Source organism: Eupeodes corollae, chromosome 1 (genome assembly GCF_945859685.1).
Source record: "Eupeodes corollae chromosome 1, idEupCoro1.1, whole genome shotgun sequence".
In the NCBI taxonomy this organism is placed as follows: domain Eukaryota; kingdom Metazoa; phylum Arthropoda; class Insecta; order Diptera; family Syrphidae; genus Eupeodes; species Eupeodes corollae.
In genome coordinates, this window is record NC_079147.1 from 196,880,517 (window position 1) to 196,900,166 (window position 19,650).

Consider the following 19,650-nt stretch of genomic DNA (forward strand, 5'->3'; position numbering starts at 1 on the left):
AGCAGTTGACTCTGAAAATAGTAAAATACAACTATAGTAGCAAAAACGACAGCAGTGGATGTGAGTATTAAATGTTACACAATTTTTCCGCATAGCCCTCTTTGCGTTAGTGTTTTGTCCGTTAAAAGTGGAACCATCGTGAAGTTGGCTACTAGCAGTCCTTGTATAGTATGTCAATGATCATACCATATTACCGAGTACAAGTATGCCTATTGCGATGTACACCAACAGAATGATTTTAGGATTCGGTTCCTAGTTTGATAATAATTTGAGTGGTATTCTATTTATACTAGGGACTTTTTTAAGTTCTAAAAAATTTATTTCGTTGATAGTGAAATGTAGGACCTAGCTAAAAAAGGTTTTCTTATGTGAGGTTCTACTTTGAATAGACCTCTATTTGCCTAGTTTTCTCTTTTGATAAAATATGTATATGATATTTGACACAGAACTACGCTAAGCTAGTGAAACAAAAATAAAAACATTGCTTACAAAAATTTGACAGTATTGGGCACTTCAAAAACAACATGGTACTGTATTTTGGATACAGTCTTTTGTTGGCCTTAAGGCCTTTAAATTTCAGTTAAGACAAGAGTACAAGCTGGTCTGGCATCAAAAACATTTTAGGTGATTGCATCCCTCAAATTCATCAAATAATTATCTTCCATAATGAGGTCCATTTTCACCTCGGAGACAATGTTTTAAGCAGTATTGCTAAATTTTGGACGCAAAAATCCAGGTATGACTTTCAGGAACCCTCTTCATCCACAGCTTGTCATTGTTTGTTACATTTTCAGAATGATGGTGTGATTGAAATAAAAAACTGATGCAGACAACGATTCCACAAAAGATACACCAGCGAACGAATTGCAATTTTGCAAGAAAAGTAGTCTCTTTTTTGTTATTTCTAAAAGAGATTGTCACAATGGGCCATATAAATCACATGATCGTTCTCCAATTTGAAGTATTTTCAAAACAAATAACGTTAAAAAACCACTCCGAATCCATTGCCATTGATCTGAATAATGTGTATAAACCAAATAGAATTAATTTCCTATAATAATCTACTACAATTATATCCGGAATAATTTGAATCTGGTAGTGCTGCTCTTCACTCCTTTTCGCTGAGTTTATTTTGACATTTCAATTTGAATCAAACAAAAAACCAACAGGTCGTTGTACAAGAATTTGTAAACAAAACCATTTTTTAAAAAAACATATTCAGAAATAAAGCAAATTATGAATAAGAACAAGTAAATAAAATGAATTTAACTCAATCGAATGAAACTTGGTCTATCGAAGACACACTATTCTATCCCTTGGGCCTAATCAATCACACCACAGGCAACAAAACCGTCTTTGTAACATGGAATGAAAATTATTTGATGAATTTCATATTCAAAAAAACTGCCGACAATACGAGTCGTTGTAATAAATTCATAATCGATATTGCTGAAGAAATCATAAATATAATAATCCTTGAAGTAAACACATTGGTTCTGCTGCAAAGTGGTGAGGTATGCTATTTTTCATCCATAAAGTCAATTCATCGGATTCCATGGTTGAAGAAAGGAGTCCGTTGCATAAGTAGGTCTTTGGCGGGATTCAGTCTTATTCGAATTTTCGAGGACAATCGAATCAATCTTGAGACGTACCAAGATGTCCCAAATGTGGGCAAGACTGTCCAGGAGTGTGTAAGATCATTTGACCTCACATTCGACGAAAAGAATCTCTTTGACTCGGATTGGAGTGATGAGAAGTTTAGTCTCACTTCGATTGCAATTTGTGAATCAAATCGTAAGTTCATAGAACTTCTGGTGCGAGAAGTTGACTTGCAAGTAGACGAGGTGCATATTTTCAGTATGGGTAATCAATTGTTTGCTCTTCTGCCAAAAAGCGAAGAAGATTACGAAATAAAAACTCTTGCTCCTCAGATTTCACCCATCGAATTGGTAAAGTTCCTGGAAGAATCTAACATGCTTTTAGTTTTTCTGAATTGTGGTATTATTGAGGTATGGTATTTGTCAAGGATTGCATGGGTTCTCGACAAGTACACTTATATTAATGGTAGTGAAATTGTGCATCACGCTTTCGCCGGAGAAGTTCTCTACTTCACCGACGAAGAAAAGGTTTCCCGCGTTGAATTTATCTACGACACAATTCAGCACACCTGCCATGTGGTGGAGCAATCCATAGACGCTCCAGGAATGGTAGCAGTCACTTATGTCGAAGAAGCTGCCAACCTTGTGTGTTTGAGCAACAACAACATATTCTATCATCTGACTTTTGATGCCGAACAACAGCTGGAAGAGGAAGAAGACAAAAATGATTTAGATATCTTCGAATTAACTAATGAAAAAGTTCAGCAAATGAAGACAAAGACAAATCTACTCCAAGAAATCACCACTTTGCCAGAGAAGATCGAAAAATTGATAGAGGAGGAATACAAGAAACAAGAGCTAATCGCAGTTTGCCGAAAGAGTTCCATTTACTCTGACTTAATCTCGGCAAACATTTCCTTCTGCCAACATATTCCTGACACCAAGGAAATGCTTATATATCCTGGGGACAATGGAATACCTCCATTCACTTACTTCGGCGTGGTTTCTATGAAAATAATCCCTCATGAAATCTTCAAATCTAGTGTTTGGAACTTGATGATCTCTCACGGAACTCACAGCCGCCTCCTGAGCATAACTCCAGAATTACTTCAACAAAAGTTCAGTGTCCTCATTCCAATCCAGCGAAGCCAGGACGAACTTATTCCTGAGTTCGAAATTCAATTGCTCACTTATGTCAATATTGAGCAGGATTTCGTTTGCATTAACATCCCGGTGAAGATTGCAGAAATCGATGTGAGAAAATTGTTTTCTCTGAATCAGGGATTGCGACAATTCTCAATGAATCAACCACAATCAACTGGCACAACTTTTACTTTCAAAGTTTCCAGCCCTCAGCTTCACGTGAGACATGTTTATGAAGCTTTCAATTTACCAAAACCCAAGACCAGTGAGAATCTAGAGGATGAAATTCTCGTTGAGAATGTTTTCTTTCTTGGAGCGAAAGTTGGGTTATTCTTTTGCGAACCCACAAACACAATAAGTGCAGAGAGTTCAAATCCGGTAGCGATTTATTATGCAAAAAATTGTTTGGCAAAGTATCTTTGGGAGAATTGTAAACAAACCACTGATAACTATGATGAGCTGAAAAGGAATTTACTGGTAAGAGAGATGCAAAGGATAACTGAAAATAGTTGTCTGGAATTTTGTAATTCTTTTCTTTTCAGGAAATACAATGCCAAATTGAAAAGAAATATGGAGAAATGACCGGTGGAGAGTCGCATCTGGAAAATCTAAAGGGAATTTATGAAAAACTAAGGAAGGAATTTGTGTGGAGATTTTGAGATTATATTAAATATTGTTTTAGGAAGAAATTGTACATCACTGTGGAAATACATATAAAGTAAAATTAAGTTAAACAACAATATTTGGGTTTTATCAATTTTAAACTATCAATGATGTGAACTCACTATTAAACCACTAAGCTCTCTGATCGATATGAGAAATGAGATTGACACGTAATTAAACTTTTAAGAGGGTCTGCGCTTATTTTAGTTGAACAGCTTTTTACTTTAAATCGTTTCTACGACAAGTACCGAAATATTTCTGCCCCTAAAAAAAGAAACTAAACTGTTAATCTATGGTGTTCTTGAGAATTAGTAATTTCTATTATCATAATATGGTCAATTTTAGCGGAGGATCTTATAAGATTGTTGCGCTTAAATGTTCTAATGTTGTACCTTTTTTCAAAAAAGGTGTTACAAGTGATTTATCTTACTATAAGCCGATTTTTCTTTTACCATCTTTAGATAACTTACTTACTTAAGGTGGCGCTACAGTCCTCTGTGAACTAGGGCCCCACCCAACAAACTTCTCCATCTAGCTAGATGTCTCGAGTTTCGCGCTCCAAGTTAAATGAGGTTACTTTCCACTTGTGCGCTCCACCTGATCCGCTGTCTTTCTCAACTACGCTTAGCCCAAAGAAACAGCGGTTAGCAAGTTATTCTGCGGTTGATCTCAGCGCTGGTGTTGTTTTCTGCGTTTACTGCGGAGCCTAGGTAGACGAAGTCCTTAACTATCTCAAAGTTACGTCTGTCGATGGCGAAGTTTTGGCAAAGACGTCGGTGTTGTAGGTCCTTTCTTGACGATATACAGCGTGTACTTTGTTTTGCCCTCATTAACCGTTAAACCCATTTTTGCAGCCTCTACCTCAATACTCACAAAAGCCCCATTCACATCACGCTGAGTTCTTCCGATTATGTCAATGTCGTCAGCATATGCTAGTAATTGGACAGACTTTTGAAAGATAGTGCCTCTAGTGTTGACATGTGAGCTCTGCACTATTCTTTCAAGCACGATGTTAAAAAAATCACATGACAGCGCATCACCTTGTCTAAAACCTTTTTTGACATCCAAAGGTTCTGTTAAGTTGTTTCCAACCTTTAAGGAGCAGCGTGAATTATCTATGGTCATCCTGCACAAACGGACGAGTTTGGAAGGGATGCTAAAACTAGACATGGCTCTGTACATCTCGTCCCTGTAGATGCTGTCATATGCGGCATTGAAATCGATGAAAAGATGGTGGGTGTCGATTTTGTGTTCTTGGCTTTTTGCCAGGATCTACTGTAATGTGAATATTTGATCGACCTATCAGTTTATTAACGATCGGCTTTAGACGTTCACATATTACTGCAGAGAAGTTTTTGTAAGCGATGTTAAGTAGACTGATTCCTCTATAGTTGGTACAGTTTAGAGGTTACATTCATCGGGCATGCTTTCTTCCGGCCATATCTTACAGTTAAGATGGTCCATGCTGTTAACCAACTTATTTCCATCTGCTTTAAAGAGCTCTGCATTCAAGCCATCCGCTCCAGCGGCTTTATTAGACTTCAGCTTAGATATGTCAAATCTTTACTTCGTCTAAGTCGGAAGGACGTGATTTCGTCGTCTATGTTGAATGGATCATCCTGCCTGACATCGGAATTCGGTTCGTCGTCGCCGTTATACAGTCTGCAGAAGTGGTCCTTTCATGTCCTCAGCATTGACTGCGGTTCCACTATGATGTTTCCACTTTCGGCTTTGCAGAATTTGGTTCTTGGTTCATGTACCTGTGAATTTCGTTTCACCTGTTCATAAAACTTTCGAATTTCATTCCAGCTTTTAAAACTGTCAACATCTTCGACCGCACGCTTCTCTTTTTCCTTCTGAGAATTCGGTGTTCTTCTCGCCTCTTCTGCTCATAGAGCTCTAGAGCAGCTCTCGTCCTTTTATGCAGCGCCGCTTTGCGTGCCTATTGTTTAGCTGCATTTGCCTCCCGAAATTAATTATCAAACCAGGGGTTCTTTGTTGGTGGCTGCTTGAAACCAAGCACATCAGAGTCGGCTTCTCTGATTGCATCTTGGCATTATTGCCACTGGTTTTTGATACATTGTGTTGGCGGCAGAGAACTTCGAGAGAGGTTACTTGTAACTCGGTCGGAAAAGGATTTGGCAATCTCTTGCGATTGTAGCCGTTCAACGTTGTACCTTCTCCCAGCACCTCCCTGTTTTGCCTTGGGTCTGGGTATAAAAGTAAGCAATATGGTCAATCTGGTTGACGGAAGATTGATCTGGAGAACTCCAAGTTCCGTTGGTGGATGTTCAGGTGTTGAAAACGCGTAATGGCTACCATGACGCATCGCCCCGCAGCAAAATCTATGAGCCTGAATCCGTTGTAGGAAATGTTTTTGTGCAGGATGTTTTTAACGATTATTCCACCAAAGATGTATTCCCTTCCAAGCTTGGCATTAAAATCGCCAATGACAGTTTTAATATCGTAGCTAGTACCCTGTTCATATGTTTTGTCTAAGAGCTCGAAGAAGATATATTTGGTGTTGTCATCTTTTTCTTCTGTGGGCCTATCTTTCTTTTGATCGGCCCATCGCATCGTATTTCATGGATGGCGGTAATGCCTGCTTTATAGCAGTCTAGGGCATCCGCTAATTCTTCGTCCGCACGTGGTCTGTTAAGGGACCTAACATTCCACGTGCATAACCGAAGTTCATTGTCCTTAATTAGTTTGCGTATAGGTTGTCAACAGTAAATAAATCCGTACCCGAAGCTTTTAAGTGCACAACGACGGCACAACCCTCAACCTGGAGGGTTCGATCCTTAATATAATTCGAAGGACGAGGAGCCGGATAAAACCACTCCTTATAGGCCTGGGCTCCGAATAAATCGCAGACGTCCTGTAAAGTGTTCACTAAGTAGTTCAACTTTACTGGAACTGTAGACGCCACCGTTGATTCCATCTCGGGAATCCCTCCCCTGCCATCTGGATAAGGAGAGGTGCCTTAGTGGAAACACCTCTTCCCCCTCTCTCGTTTGCTGTCCCCAACAACTTTCCACTGGGGTTGGAACCCAATCTCCAGTTGAGGTACTAGGCACCCGATGTTGATAGACAGAGGTGGGTTTTGAGAAAAACCTGTGGACGCTTGTGTCCTCTTGAATCTACATGTCTACAAATTGAACATGTTGAAATATGCTCTATTTTAAAATTCGAAAACTGTGTAAAAAAAACACGTTGCTTCTACACGTATCTAATGATGAATTTTTTTGATTCTAACAAGTTAATTTCATTGCACTCAATAATTACATTGCATCAACTGACTGGACGCATTCTCTTGCCAATTTATCTTTACAATGTGTGTATAACAAATTTGTTAATATTTTTTCAATCGGTTTAAATCTGCATATTGCAAAAAAAGTCTTGGATATCATCTAAAAGTCCTTTGTCCAATAAACGTTTAAAATTAAATTAAATTGGATGTGCGCAACAGTCCGTTTGAGAACTAGGGCCTAGTGACTGACAACTCTCAACCATTCCTGTGTGCGAGTACTGTTGTCAGGGATGGAAGGGACCTACAATTTTAAGCCGAATCCGAACGGCAAAGTTGAGAAAGCACTTTTCATGACAAGAATTACTCTTGGAAGATTTGTCAAACATAAACGTTTGGTAAGATTAAAAAATGTTTAAAACAAAGCTTTTAAAAAAATCAGAAAATCAAATTCTGAAATTGACAGAAAACTTTTTTGCTTTTCTATTAAAATATATCTTTGCATAAAAAATAGAATTGATCATCAAAATCTTTAAAATGATTTATATATTTTATCCGTTTGGTGTGAAAGAAATATTCTTCCTTTGAATATGCAAAAATGTAAGGTTTTTACTGCACATCGAACTTTGGTTCCAATGATAAACAACTACCAAATTTTCAATCAGATTCTTGATCGCAAATCTTAGATTCGTAATCTTGATGTCATTTTCGATTCCAAGTTGTTGTTTTCGTTACATGTGGACTATATTTAGCCAGGGCTAATTCAATGCTTGGTTTCGTTAAGCAAAACTGTTACGCTTTAAAATCTGTTTACATGTCTTTAGTTCTTCCAGTTCTTGAGTATTGTTCATTTTCTTCTTCTACTTCTACTCGTATTAGGATAATACGTATTGAAAGAGTGCAAAAGGATTTTACAAGATTTGTAGTTAGGCAGTTAAAATAGAGGATTGACACTTCATCATATGTACATATGTATCTAGATGTGCCTTAATTGGACTTGATTCATTAGAAAAAAGACGGTCTATTCAGTGTTTGTTGTTTGTGCATGATGTATTTTCTTATCGTATTAACTGTCCACCGATTCTTACTTACTTTGAGATCTATATTCCGGAGAGAGAATTGCGGCTACGTCATTTTCTTAATAAATCAAAACAGAGATACAATTATGGTTCTAGGTGTAATAAACTTTTCAATTCTTTATGTAATTAACTTGATCTCTCAACAAACAGATTTGAATTTTAAATTAATTTACAAAATATTGTACATTATCTTTAAGATAGGCATTTATTTATATGTACATATGTATATTGTATTTATACATATTTAATTATATTACTCATAATAATCTGTTAGATATAACATCCGTAGATAATAAATAAATAAATTGTTTCTACGACAAGTACCGAAGAACAGTTTGTTAATCTATGGTGTTCTTGAGAACTAGTATTTGCTATTATCATAATTTGGTCAATTTTAGCGGAGGATCTTATAAGATTGTTGCCCTTAAATGTTCTAATGTTGTACCTACCTCTTTTCAAAAAAGGTGCTACAAGTAATTTATCTTAATATATGCCGATTATTCTTTTACCATCTTTAGATAAGGTATTTGAAAACCCCCCTGAAAAACAGAGTAATAAGTTTATTGAATATAACAAAGTTTCTAAGTGATTTTCAATTTAGTTTCCAAAGTGAAAGATCTACTGAGGATGCATTATTGCGTTTCTGCTCTCATATATTTGCAAGCTTGGACAAAACAAAATCTACAGCTGCTTTATTTATTGATATTTCAAATTCCTTTGATATTACAAAATACAGCTAACTAAAATTGAGAATGCAGGGATTCAAGGTCAATTTTAAATTGGTTTACATCATAGAAAAAAAACAGGAATCTGTTCTAGGACCAATTATCTTTTTGATTTACATAAATTCATTCGTTAGGTTCTTTTTCAAGGGTGAATTGACTGCTTTTGCTGACGATGTGGGTTATAGGTTAAGTGCAAATAGCAACCACTATCTTATAGCTGATATGAACTGGGACTTAAGTTTGTTAATGATTTGGTTTGCTGAAAATCTTACAATAGGCCTAAAAACCAAGGCTACGTTTTTTTGATTCCGATCTCTTTGCCATGATACAGAATGCCAAAAAATGAATTATGAAAGATTTTTATTAAAAATAGCATGTTATGTAATTTCATTTAATAATAATCGACAGGAAGAAATAATTAAAGACTTCGAAGTTCAATTTCTTTGTCTCGTGGTATTTCAAACTATGAACATGATATCTGTTATAATGTTTTCCTAATTGGTTCAATATTTTTTCATGCCCTAATTAGAAAATGTATCTATTCAGGTCTAATTACTAATGTTTAGCAGACGAAGAGATTCACTTCTATGCGAAAGACATCGGGTTCATTGCAGGCGTACATTACGACATACCCCAAGCAACAATTTGAACCGCCGGGTATAACTTTACTGTGGGTCAAAAATAAACCTTCAAAATCTCTGGTTGTTATATGGTGTTAATTAAGTTATTTCAACACTCTAAGTTTACTTATGGTCTAAAATAAAGCTTAATTATAATTCTAGTTTCACCTGGGAAAAGTTATTACATCATTCTAACTTTGAAGTTTACCTGGGGTAACGTTTTCACCCTATTAGAACTTAAATTAAATTTCCGTTAGTGAATTTGCATTTTATAACTTTAAGGTTAAATTATAGAATTTTGTTTACTATTTCCTAACTGTTCTTATTTTTTTTTTTGGTTTAAGGCCAACCAATTATAAATCTACATTTAATAAGAGTGATTTTTCCTCTCATTTCTAGCGACAATTTGAAATTAGTTTTAGAATACCACTTTTTCAACTCTGATTTTTATTTATTAGTTCGAAATAAACCAGATATAACACCAAGCGTAAGAATAAATTTCAAAATAGCTATCTTTTATTATCGTTGCCTTTATTAGTTATAAATCGACCAAATTCAGACACAGTTTTTAAACAGGTCATTAAATAACTCTTCAAAAGAAAAACAAACTCTTCATCAAAGCGTTATTTATAGGCTTAAAATTAACCAACTTTTGTAAGCATTGTTTTTTTTTCAAACAGAATTTAATTTTTGATTTAAAATGAACTGAATTCAGGCAATAGTTTCAACTAAGTACTTTGTTTACTCTATTTTTAAACCAGAATATTGTTTTTTCGACCTTTTTTTGTCAAACAAAATTGTTCAATTGGGGAGAGTACAATAACTGGGACTCTGAAATTTGATAATGGTTTTTGGTAGAGGGGTCAAAAACAAGCTTTTTTTTACAATGGGAGGGGGGGTCTATCTTGTCCCGTTTGGGCGGGAGGAGCGTTTTAATGAAAATTGTATGAAATTGGAAAAAATGATTAAAAAATAACAGTAGAACCTGCAATCAAGTTTGATACTTTTTTTTAAAGCCAATACTTTGTTCTATTAGCCACTTTTTAAATCAAAAGTAATTTATGTATAGTTTTCAAAAAAACACGTTTTTAACTCAAAATTAACGAAAAAAAACCATTAAAAGTTTAAAGTATAATTTTTCGAAACAATAACATTTTAAATATTTTTTTTATGAAATTAGTTGCTTTTATTGAATCCTAATGAAAAACTGAACCGGGATGGTTCTTTGTCTTATAGTTTTTGAGAAAATTGAAAATTAATTTTCTATGAGAAATGTATTTTTTTGGTATTTATGTAGGGTAGTACCCAGCATAATGGCGTAAAAATAGTCGAAATATGTATTGAGGTATGCTGTAATGTGAATTTCTTGTAATGAATTACATTTTAATTTCTTAAAATTTTAAATATGTATCTTCAGGCCACGTAAATGTATATTTAAAAAACATTGGATGTCGTAGCATAAATTTCAAGCAACTGTACTTGAAAAATAAATTTCTCATAGAAAAGTAATTTTCAATTTTCTCAAAAACTATAAGACATAGAACCATCCGGTTTTCAGTTTTTGATTAGGAATCAATAAAAACAACTAATTTCATAAAAAAAAATATTTAAAATGTTATTGTTTCGAAAAATTATACTTTACACTTTTTTTTAATGGTTTTTTTTTCGTTAATTTTGAGTTAAAAACGTGTTTTTTGCATCATTTTCTTTTCTAGCTAAAAGAAAACATACTAAAAAAAACGATTTAAACATTTCCAATTATGCTTTTCAATGATACTTATAACTGGCCCCTAAATTACGGAGTTTTCAATCCAGAAAAGCTATATATTTATTATTTTTGTTTTAAATATAATTTGAATTTGAAAACTATTGGTATTTTTTGTTTTTTTCTTTCTTAACGGTAAGTATTAGTTTCTGGTTGGAAATCAACCCAAATCAGACAAAAAAGTTTGTAATAAGTACTTCAATTACGTTTTTTTAACCCAGAATATTAGTTTTTGGTTGAAATTCAACTAAATCCAAACACAAGTGTGGAATAAGTTTTTAAATTATGATGTTTTAACCCAGACTGGTTACTTTTTGGTTGACTACTAACCACATAGGAACCTTAGTTTTACAATATCGATAATTTTACCAGCCCACAACTGAACACATTATTTTAACTGCGATTGAACTAAACTCAAACCCCAGATGCACACGCACACTCTCATATTGGCTGTAAAATCTCTCTCTCTCTCTCTCGTTCACATATCGGATTTCTCAAATATTTCTGTTCATCAGTTCAGTCATAGAGGAAATATATTATCTAGAGTCCCGACTTAATGGGTTTGCTCTCTTTCGGCCTACAAACTAAATTGAATGAATTTTGCCCGTTAGCATAAGCATGTGTTAGTTCTCCCGTGCATTTCTTATGGGAAAATCCAGATTCTATGTAGTTGTTATGGGCTTTTGGTGAAGTTTGCACAATTAGGGGGAAAACAATATGAGGTGAACTCAGACGTTCAAAAAAGAAATCCGTTGAATTCAAAAATTGAAAAATGAATGCAATATTTTTAGAAAAATGAATTTTACAACTTCTTTTTAGTGAAAACTGTGCTAAAAATAATATTCAAATGCTTTTGGCACACAAATTTTATGGTTTTTATGAAAAATTTCGCTAAAAACAGAAAAAATCGTGCTGAAAGTATAAGCGCGCCCTAGAACTGTAATGCTAACGTGGCCCAATTTGAGTTATGTCAAGTTTTGACAGATTAACAGGGAGGTGAGTATTTTGACAATTCTACGAAAATGTAAACAAAACAAAATTCAGTAGGTATCAATAATGCAAATGAAGGTAAAACAAAAATATTAATTTATTGAAATAAAAATATATAATGAATTTAATTTAATCCTCAGATAAAAAAGAAACCAAGGATAACGTTGCAACAAGAAAAGTGGAAGCCCCGAGTAGGAAGCCAGCAACGTCGACATATTTATTCTGGAGTGAATATGTACAAATTGAAGGTAAATGTGTTCATATTAATTTTAGACTCAAATTATATGAATATTTTTTTGTTTTGTTTTTTAGTTAAAATTACACTTCTCTACAAGACTTTGTTCCTGGCAATCAAATCGCTCTATTCTGATGGCTTATATCCTCATTTGTAACCCTGTAGGAATGAGAAAGGCCGATTACAGCGAAGGGATCAATGTCGCAGAAGACTGAAAGCTTCGCTTAGCTATACAAGTCGAGAACTCGAGAGTTGCTATAAAGTTGAGGATTCTCTTTACTTGGTGGGCATTCATAGCCAAGCCAAATACAAGTTGAATCAATTGCAGCGTGTGTAGCACATTCACGTAATGTTACAATGCAAAGCACTTCTCTCAGCCAGCTACGGATAGGCGAAAGATCGCAGTGTATGCAAGTCCTTCCTCATCATGTGAACAATAGTTAATTTAATCTACAGTCAGTTTTTCAAGACAGTACCTACCACCGAGGATTCGCCAATTGATCTGTTTCGTTATTTTAGCAGAAATTCACATTTGAATATCTTCTTTTACATTTTTTTTTGCAACTCTGTGATGTATTTGGTGAGGATGTGTTTATAAATAATAAAATTAGAACTATCTTAATTTTCTCTTTTTCTAATTTAAATCTAATCTATCAATTTAGGCTCTTGAGATATTATCCTGTTTGTAATTAGAAAGCTATTATATACATACATAAAGGGCTTTTCGAAGCTATCAATTTTATAAAATAGTTTTTTTTTCAAAACAAATGTTTTATGATTATCAAAATCTATAATATATGCCTTCAATATTTTCTTCCTTTACAATATTTTACTATTTCCTATAACGAATTTGTAGTCTTAAGATTATTACATCAAATTCATGTAATATATTGAAAAAATACAAAAATAAATATTATACCTAATATAAAGTAAAATCGGAGTTGGGTTTCGTAATCAGCATAAAAAATTAAACGAAGTATTTATTATTTATGTCCACACAAAAATTACAATCTAGTTTTTTTCAAAACTTCAGGTAAAGTCAAATAGAGACTTATGAGAATAAAAAAAGGAATAATCCGCTTTGATAATTGACCTGAGCGGATCAAATTTGGGAAAACCAGAAAGAAGCATTTTTCTTTGAAAAAAGTACATTTAATATCTTTTTTATTTATTCAAAAACAAGAAGTTACATTTTAACAGACAGATATTGTTTTTTAAGTGCAAATACATTATTAGCGTTGAATTTAAAACAAAATTAAATTATACTAAATTACATACAATTTTGAAAAATAATTACAAATGTATTTAAAAACTAGCTGCGCCGCGAACCTTGATTATTAAGGATGCGATTGAAAGCATGTCGTCGACTATAATCATCTTCACTTCAGGATTTGTTGCAATACCGCTTCGATTTGTTGCTGAAAAAAAAAACACATCAATTAGGTAGTGCTTTTAAAGTTTGTGGTTTATGTGAAGCTTACTTTGTAGTTGTCTTGCCATCATAAGCCTTCTATATAAAAAAATTAATTTTCATTATATAAGGAAATCTCGAATCAAAGTTGACTCAGGGAATTCTAAAATAGTACATACAAAACTGCTCAGATTATTTTGTATTTAATTTATTTATAGTTCATTTTTTAAGAAGGCTTACCAATGATTTCCGACTCCCATCATTTAGGAGGTACTATATTGTCGCTACAAGTTCCTTATAAAGCGGCATTCGTATCACCTCTTCTATGTAGGCGGTGTCAGCTTCGTCTACAGCAGTAGCCGCTGCCTCGCATTTACACTGATGTCCGCGCATTGTGATCGCATTGTCGACAACGCAGAGATCGCTTCCGCTACGAATAGAGGTTGTTCACTGTGAATGGTTGATCGGCAGGTTGACCATGACGCTGCTGAATTGTCGTGACTATAAAGAAGTTAATTTTCATTATATAAGGATATCTGAAATGGAAGTTGACTTACTTTTTTGATGTTGATTTTCTGTGTGAAAATCGATGGATTCAACTCGCCGACATCATCAGTAGCTGTCGAGAGACTGATCTGAATCTGTTTGGTTTCTTGGGGATTCTTGTCGGGCCAGGTCATTTGCCTCCGAATGATTGCCACCGTTAAGCCAGTGCGATCCTTAAGAGCAAAATGATTGTATTCGTTTTAGATTTAATATTTTAATTCACTTACAGTCAAGGTTGGAATTTATGCGATTTTGGAGTCTTGTTTCGATTGTATTAAGTTTTGAATGGCAAAACTTAAACTTGCATCATTGACTTGGTAGTGTTGTTGCTGATGGTTTTGTTGCATTGAATGCGTTTGACTATTGGTAGAGATGGTGACACCTCCACCGTCAACGCCTGCGGCAGCTATGGCCCTTGAGAAGTATTTTGCTAAGAGAAATATAATATACAAAAAAACTTCCGGCAAATCAGCCCTTTGTGTGCTTGGACTTACAGATTTCTTAGGGAAATTGCTTCCTGTATGAGAGTATGTTATTCGCACTATCTAAAATGAAAAGATAGACTATAAAAAATTGATTATTGTTGCACCTCCTTCACTGCAATTTGACTTACTTTTTATTCAATGAAGTAAACTTGTATATACCCTCTTCATCATAAAGAATTTTGGTCTGAAAAATATCAAATAATATTAAAAATCAAAACAATTAACAAAAACTTACTCTTAAAATCCGAAACCTATTGTTTTGTTTTGCAAAATTGATTGTCATTTTTGACAGGTCACAAAAATTCCATAAGTTTCTTTTAAGCCCAATCCCCCATTTTGCTTTTTTTTCTCCACTCACATGTATTCACCGATAGCGAATTTGAGAGAGTTTACCTCGAATTTGAGAGAGTTCACCTCGAATAAAATTTGAGGGTGTTTCAGGTAGGACGGGTACCGGTCGGGACTCTAGATAATATATTTCCTCTATGAGTTCAGTCTTCTTTTATCTTTGGTGGACCGGAGTTGTTGGTGACGCGCGTGCGCTTTAAATTTTATTATTTTAAACTTTTTAAAATAACTCTACAAGGCAACGAATTAGTTATGTTTCCTTTAGTTCATTGCTAAAACGATGTTTTATGTTGTTGAAACAATTGAGGATGGGGCGAAGCTCGTTACAGCTGGGTGCATGATGGGTGCACATTGTTATGGCCTCCAACTCGGAAAGAATCTGTCCTTGGCCGGAAAAATTGTACGGACCCGCAACCACAATGGCAAAAAATGGCCTGTGGAATAATTTTCGATGATATTGGTAAGAACTTTTTAATATTGCAATCGAAAGAGAAGTTAAATGACTGGAACTTCAAATAATGCAATACCAAAGTATTTCTTTCTTTAATGTTTTATTTCTTTATTTAAAGATTCTTGGGAACAGGCCATGAGGAAGGAAAAAGAAGCCGAGTGTCTGTCTTCCGATGAAAACACGGAGCAAGTCGACAAACGTTCCTCCTTGTTTGCGGAGTATAATAATTTAATGTGGACGATGCTAGCAGACTCTATTATTGTTATTATTGTACTATTTGTTCTAGAATGTCAGCTTATTTTACATTTAATTTACCAGGAAATCAATCTTTCCTCCCCTCCGATGACACCCTAGAAGCCGATGTTTCATGCACACACTCTCCCTCGTGTCAAATCATGGATCGTCCTCAAATTTTGAGTGTAATTGAAGGTAACAAAAATAATCTGTTAATTATTCAATATTCCTTATTTATAGTTTATTTTCATCTTTTTTCAGTTCCTGCATCTCCTGTTTTTGCTCCAGGGGCTTCTGAACAAATACAGGTCCAGCTTTTAAGTGAAGTTAGAAAACTGGCAGGTGAGGTGGAAGCTATAAAGTTACTGCTGCAGCAGTTTATGGCAAAAACTGAAGTCTCCCTCACCTGTATAGTGGAGAAAATTTGCCAAAATGTCGGCCGAGAAATTGTGGCGGATCACCTCCTGGAGGAATTGTCGCCTCTCGCAACACCACAGGAGCTGGATGAGATGGAGCAAAGGCTTAGGCAGGACCTTCAATTTAAAAGAAATTTGGTAAGATAAACTGTTTTATTTAATGCATTTATCATAATGAACAATGTAATTTTAAATCCTTTTTTCAAAAAGATTTGCTTTCCATTTTCTTTCGTTTTCGTTTTTTTTTTAGATTCTTAAGTTGTCTACATTCGGGGGGGTGAATGCTGTCAAAACACTTAGAACAATAGCAAAGTTATTGTTTAAGGATGAGCTGCTATCACTGTTCACCTGGAATGGAACATACAATAAAAAAAGTTTCCACCACAACCATTCCATTTTTTCGGCCATTGTGGAGGCGGTGAGGGTTCGATTCCCCAATTTTACGGATGTGGAGGGTGCCACATTTTTTTAAAAATTATATTAAACATGCACCTTTTCGCATGAGCAAGCTCCAACTGTAAGTAACTTATGTGTTTTTAGTTCCTTCAATTCCATAATTTTTCTTTATGTATTTAACACTCGGTAAATAATAATTAAATATAATATTTATTGTTTGTGTGTGCTTTTTATTTATTTAAAGCAATAAATCAGCTTCATCATCATTATCGGCAGCTGCACCATCATCACCATCATCAGCATCAGTATCACCATCAACAGCTCCACCACCATCTCCACCACCAACAACAACTATAAACAAAAACTAAGATAAATTCTTATTTTATTCTTATTTTTTTTTATATCTACACTACATACATAGTTTTAAGTTTTTAGTATTTAAGTTTTTAGTTTTTAAGTTACATTATAGATTATAGGTAGAAATAAATAACCCCATACATTTAAATTTTATCTTTTTATTTAAAAGGATTTTGCTTCCAGCTGCGAAAAATTTGAACAAAGTTACTCCTAGACAACGATTCAAGTCCTGATCACGTAAGCATAAAAAAGAATGATTTAATATGTTTTTTTTCCAATTTTCAGAATTCCTGGGCCGATATCTTCTAGGTTCGATTGAACGTTAATCGTTTTGACAATTGATCTCTTTATCACTAGTATAGATATAAGATAAAGAGAGAATAATTGTCAAAACGACTAGTGTTCAATCGAACCTAGGAAATTTCTATTCAGGTTTTTTAAAAACTGCAAACATCACAAACTAACCTAAGGCATTAACAAGTTTTTTGAGAACCGAAAATTAACGGTAACAAAGTTACTATAGGGCTATTACAGGTTTTGTTAGAACCTTTTAGAAACGGTCTCAAATGGTTTATAAAAAACCGTAAAAATGTCTTAAAACAGGTTTTTTTTAAATTGTATTCAAACGGGCGTCAAAAAAAAGTAAGATATCAACCGTCAATCAACTAAATATTGGTTGGTAAAAAACCCTGTATTAAAGGTTTTGTTGAGGTTGTGAAGTAACCGGAAATCAACAAAAAACAACAAAATAAAGGTTTTTTACAAACTTCATCTAAACGGCAGCTATAACATTGTTATAAGCAAACCGGGTTTTTACAAACTTCATTCTAACCAACGTTCTAATTCTACTGACCAAAACAGGGTACTGGAACGTCATTGTGAGGTTTTTTGGACGTTATTGAAACTAATTTGTAACTTATAGAGTTATATAACGCAGGTTCATGGACGGTCTATTTACCGTATTTCAACTTCAAATTGTTGATTGGGACCTTTCTTGCTGCCAAAGGTTTCCTCTATTGGCTTGAAGATCGGTTTCAACTACAACAAACTAATGACCGTAAATAATTCATTGAACTGTTGAACTGTTATCGCTATTGTGGATATAGCAAAGTAGCTAAATATTAACAATTTGAGGAAATTTAAAGGGCACGAACCTGGACAAAAGCACTACTGCGAAGACATACTATAGGTTAAGCGAACTGCATCATGTGGACTAAGGCTCGTTTCACACTACACGGTTTTGACCGTACGGCAAAAAACCGGGCGGCATAAACCGGATCAATATGGCTAATTACACATTATACGGTTTTAACCGTGCTGTAAAACACGACACATGCAGGGTTCCTGTGCTTAGTATTCTTTTTCACGGCTTTAGTTCGAACTCTGCCGCACGAATAAGATCGTATGATGTGAAAACATGCATTACGTCAAGTACGCCACTAAGCTTATCGCGCTTACCGGCTGTCATATACTGTAGTGGTAGTAGACGGTTGCTACACCGTCCGGCGCGGCGCCGGCATTTTGCGGTGACCGTATAATATGAAAGCGTATGGCCTCTTTTACACGAGACGGTTTCGTCCGTACGGTTAAAATCCGTACGGTTTTTATCCGTGAGCCATTGATAGTAAACTGATGAAATTAACTAAAGCTTTCACGGAGACGGGTTTTTCGATACGGACGATTTAAAACAGCCGTCTAAACGACTGAAATATAAGGCGACCATGCCGTCCGCCGTCTATCAGTGTCGTACGTGAATACGCGAACGCATTCACAAAAAAACGATGTTTATTCGTCTGCCGCCTGTTTTTTAATATTATATTTTATTAAACGTAGACGATTCACGGGTATATGAATAAGAATGTTTGACTCTACATACATATGTACATATATGATGTTTTGAGTAAACCTTGAGTTCAATGCAAATTATGAAAATATCTATTTTCAAAATCATTTTTATATCTTAAATTAATTTTATAAATTAACTAGCTTGTTTACCCGACTTCACCCGGGACGTATTCAACTATTTTATATAAAAAAATTAGGATGAAAAACTACTATTTTCTTATATTGTACCTTTTTTTATTTAATAATTTTTATAAAGTATCTCTATACATATTTCTATTATGGTTAAAATACTTTTTTGTAATCAAACAGATTTTTTGCCGAGCTGACACGGGAGCAAGCAACATAAAAAACAGGGTAAGACAGGGATTTGTGATATAAATGCCTGCAACCCTCAGTGTCCATGCCTTATTGATAGACATAGCAAAACAAAGCTTTATAGGGCATTCGTTAGTAATCGTCAGTATCCTGGGAATGAAAACGCTTTGGCCTTGGGCTGAACCGGAAAGAATTTTAGCTTCAATCGCTTTCCCCTGCATAGTTACTATCCGTAATCTAGTACCATTGCATAATTTCGGTGCATTTAATTTCTCATAAGTGTTATTGGAGCCGCAATTTTTAAGTCTAGTTTACGCCAAGGAAGTTCTAATGTATTCAAAGAATTCAAAAATTCGATTGGAATATCAATAGCATTATCTTGATAAGTCAGATTATCAATAGAAAGATAAGTTTGTTGATGGGCTTCAAACATTGAAAGAATTTTATGATTTATGCTTGGAACAGAATCGTTTTTAGGTTCTTAAATCACTCGTTCGCGTTACGGATGACTGATCCGTTTTTTCTGAAATTTGGGCGACGGGTAAACATTAGCTTTTAATTCATCTTGTCTAGTTACGCTAGTAGCAAATGTTGGTTCTATTAGTACTTCACCATCATTATTTAAAATATTTCCATTTCCTATATCCAAAAGAGTTCTTGAAAATTGTGCTGCATTACTATCACCACCCAAATGACAGAAGTCCACAGAAACGACGATTTTATACCTGTTGGCACACCTGCAAACAGTATCAGAACACGTCTCATCGGACGTTACTCAGTT

At 34.6% G+C, this 19,650-nt stretch overlaps 1 protein-coding gene and 2 long non-coding RNA genes across 4 annotated transcripts; 1 reads left to right on the forward strand and 2 right to left on the reverse strand.

The window, feature by feature from the left end:
• The first annotated feature begins 1,175 nt into the window (after positions 1-1,175).
• Positions 1,176-3,449, forward strand: LOC129940414 (uncharacterized). Its single transcript, XM_056048733.1, has 2 exons — positions 1,176-3,218; positions 3,284-3,449. Exons 1-2 carry the CDS (start codon positions 1,260-1,262, stop codon positions 3,398-3,400), a joined length of 2,076 nt encoding a protein of 691 aa, XP_055904708.1. The 5' UTR covers positions 1,176-1,259; the 3' UTR covers positions 3,401-3,449.
• A 9,763-nt stretch (positions 3,450-13,212) lies between these two features.
• LOC129941263 (uncharacterized) lies at positions 13,213-14,297 on the reverse strand. Of its 2 annotated transcripts, none has more exons than XR_008780838.1 (5): positions 14,250-14,297; positions 14,034-14,195; positions 13,717-13,977; positions 13,547-13,659; positions 13,213-13,483 (listed from the first exon to the last, which is right to left on the reverse strand). It is a non-coding gene; the product is annotated as an uncharacterized LOC129941263 (long non-coding RNA). The 2 variants fall into 2 exon arrangements; XR_008780837.1 differs by having other exon boundaries at positions 13,216-13,483; positions 13,547-13,639.
• A 19-nt stretch (positions 14,298-14,316) lies between these two features.
• LOC129941264 (uncharacterized) lies at positions 14,317-14,984 on the reverse strand. Its single transcript, XR_008780839.1, has 3 exons — positions 14,743-14,984; positions 14,636-14,691; positions 14,317-14,585 (listed from the first exon to the last, which is right to left on the reverse strand). It is a non-coding gene; the product is annotated as an uncharacterized LOC129941264 (long non-coding RNA).
• Between the last annotated feature and the right edge of the window lie 4,666 nt (positions 14,985-19,650).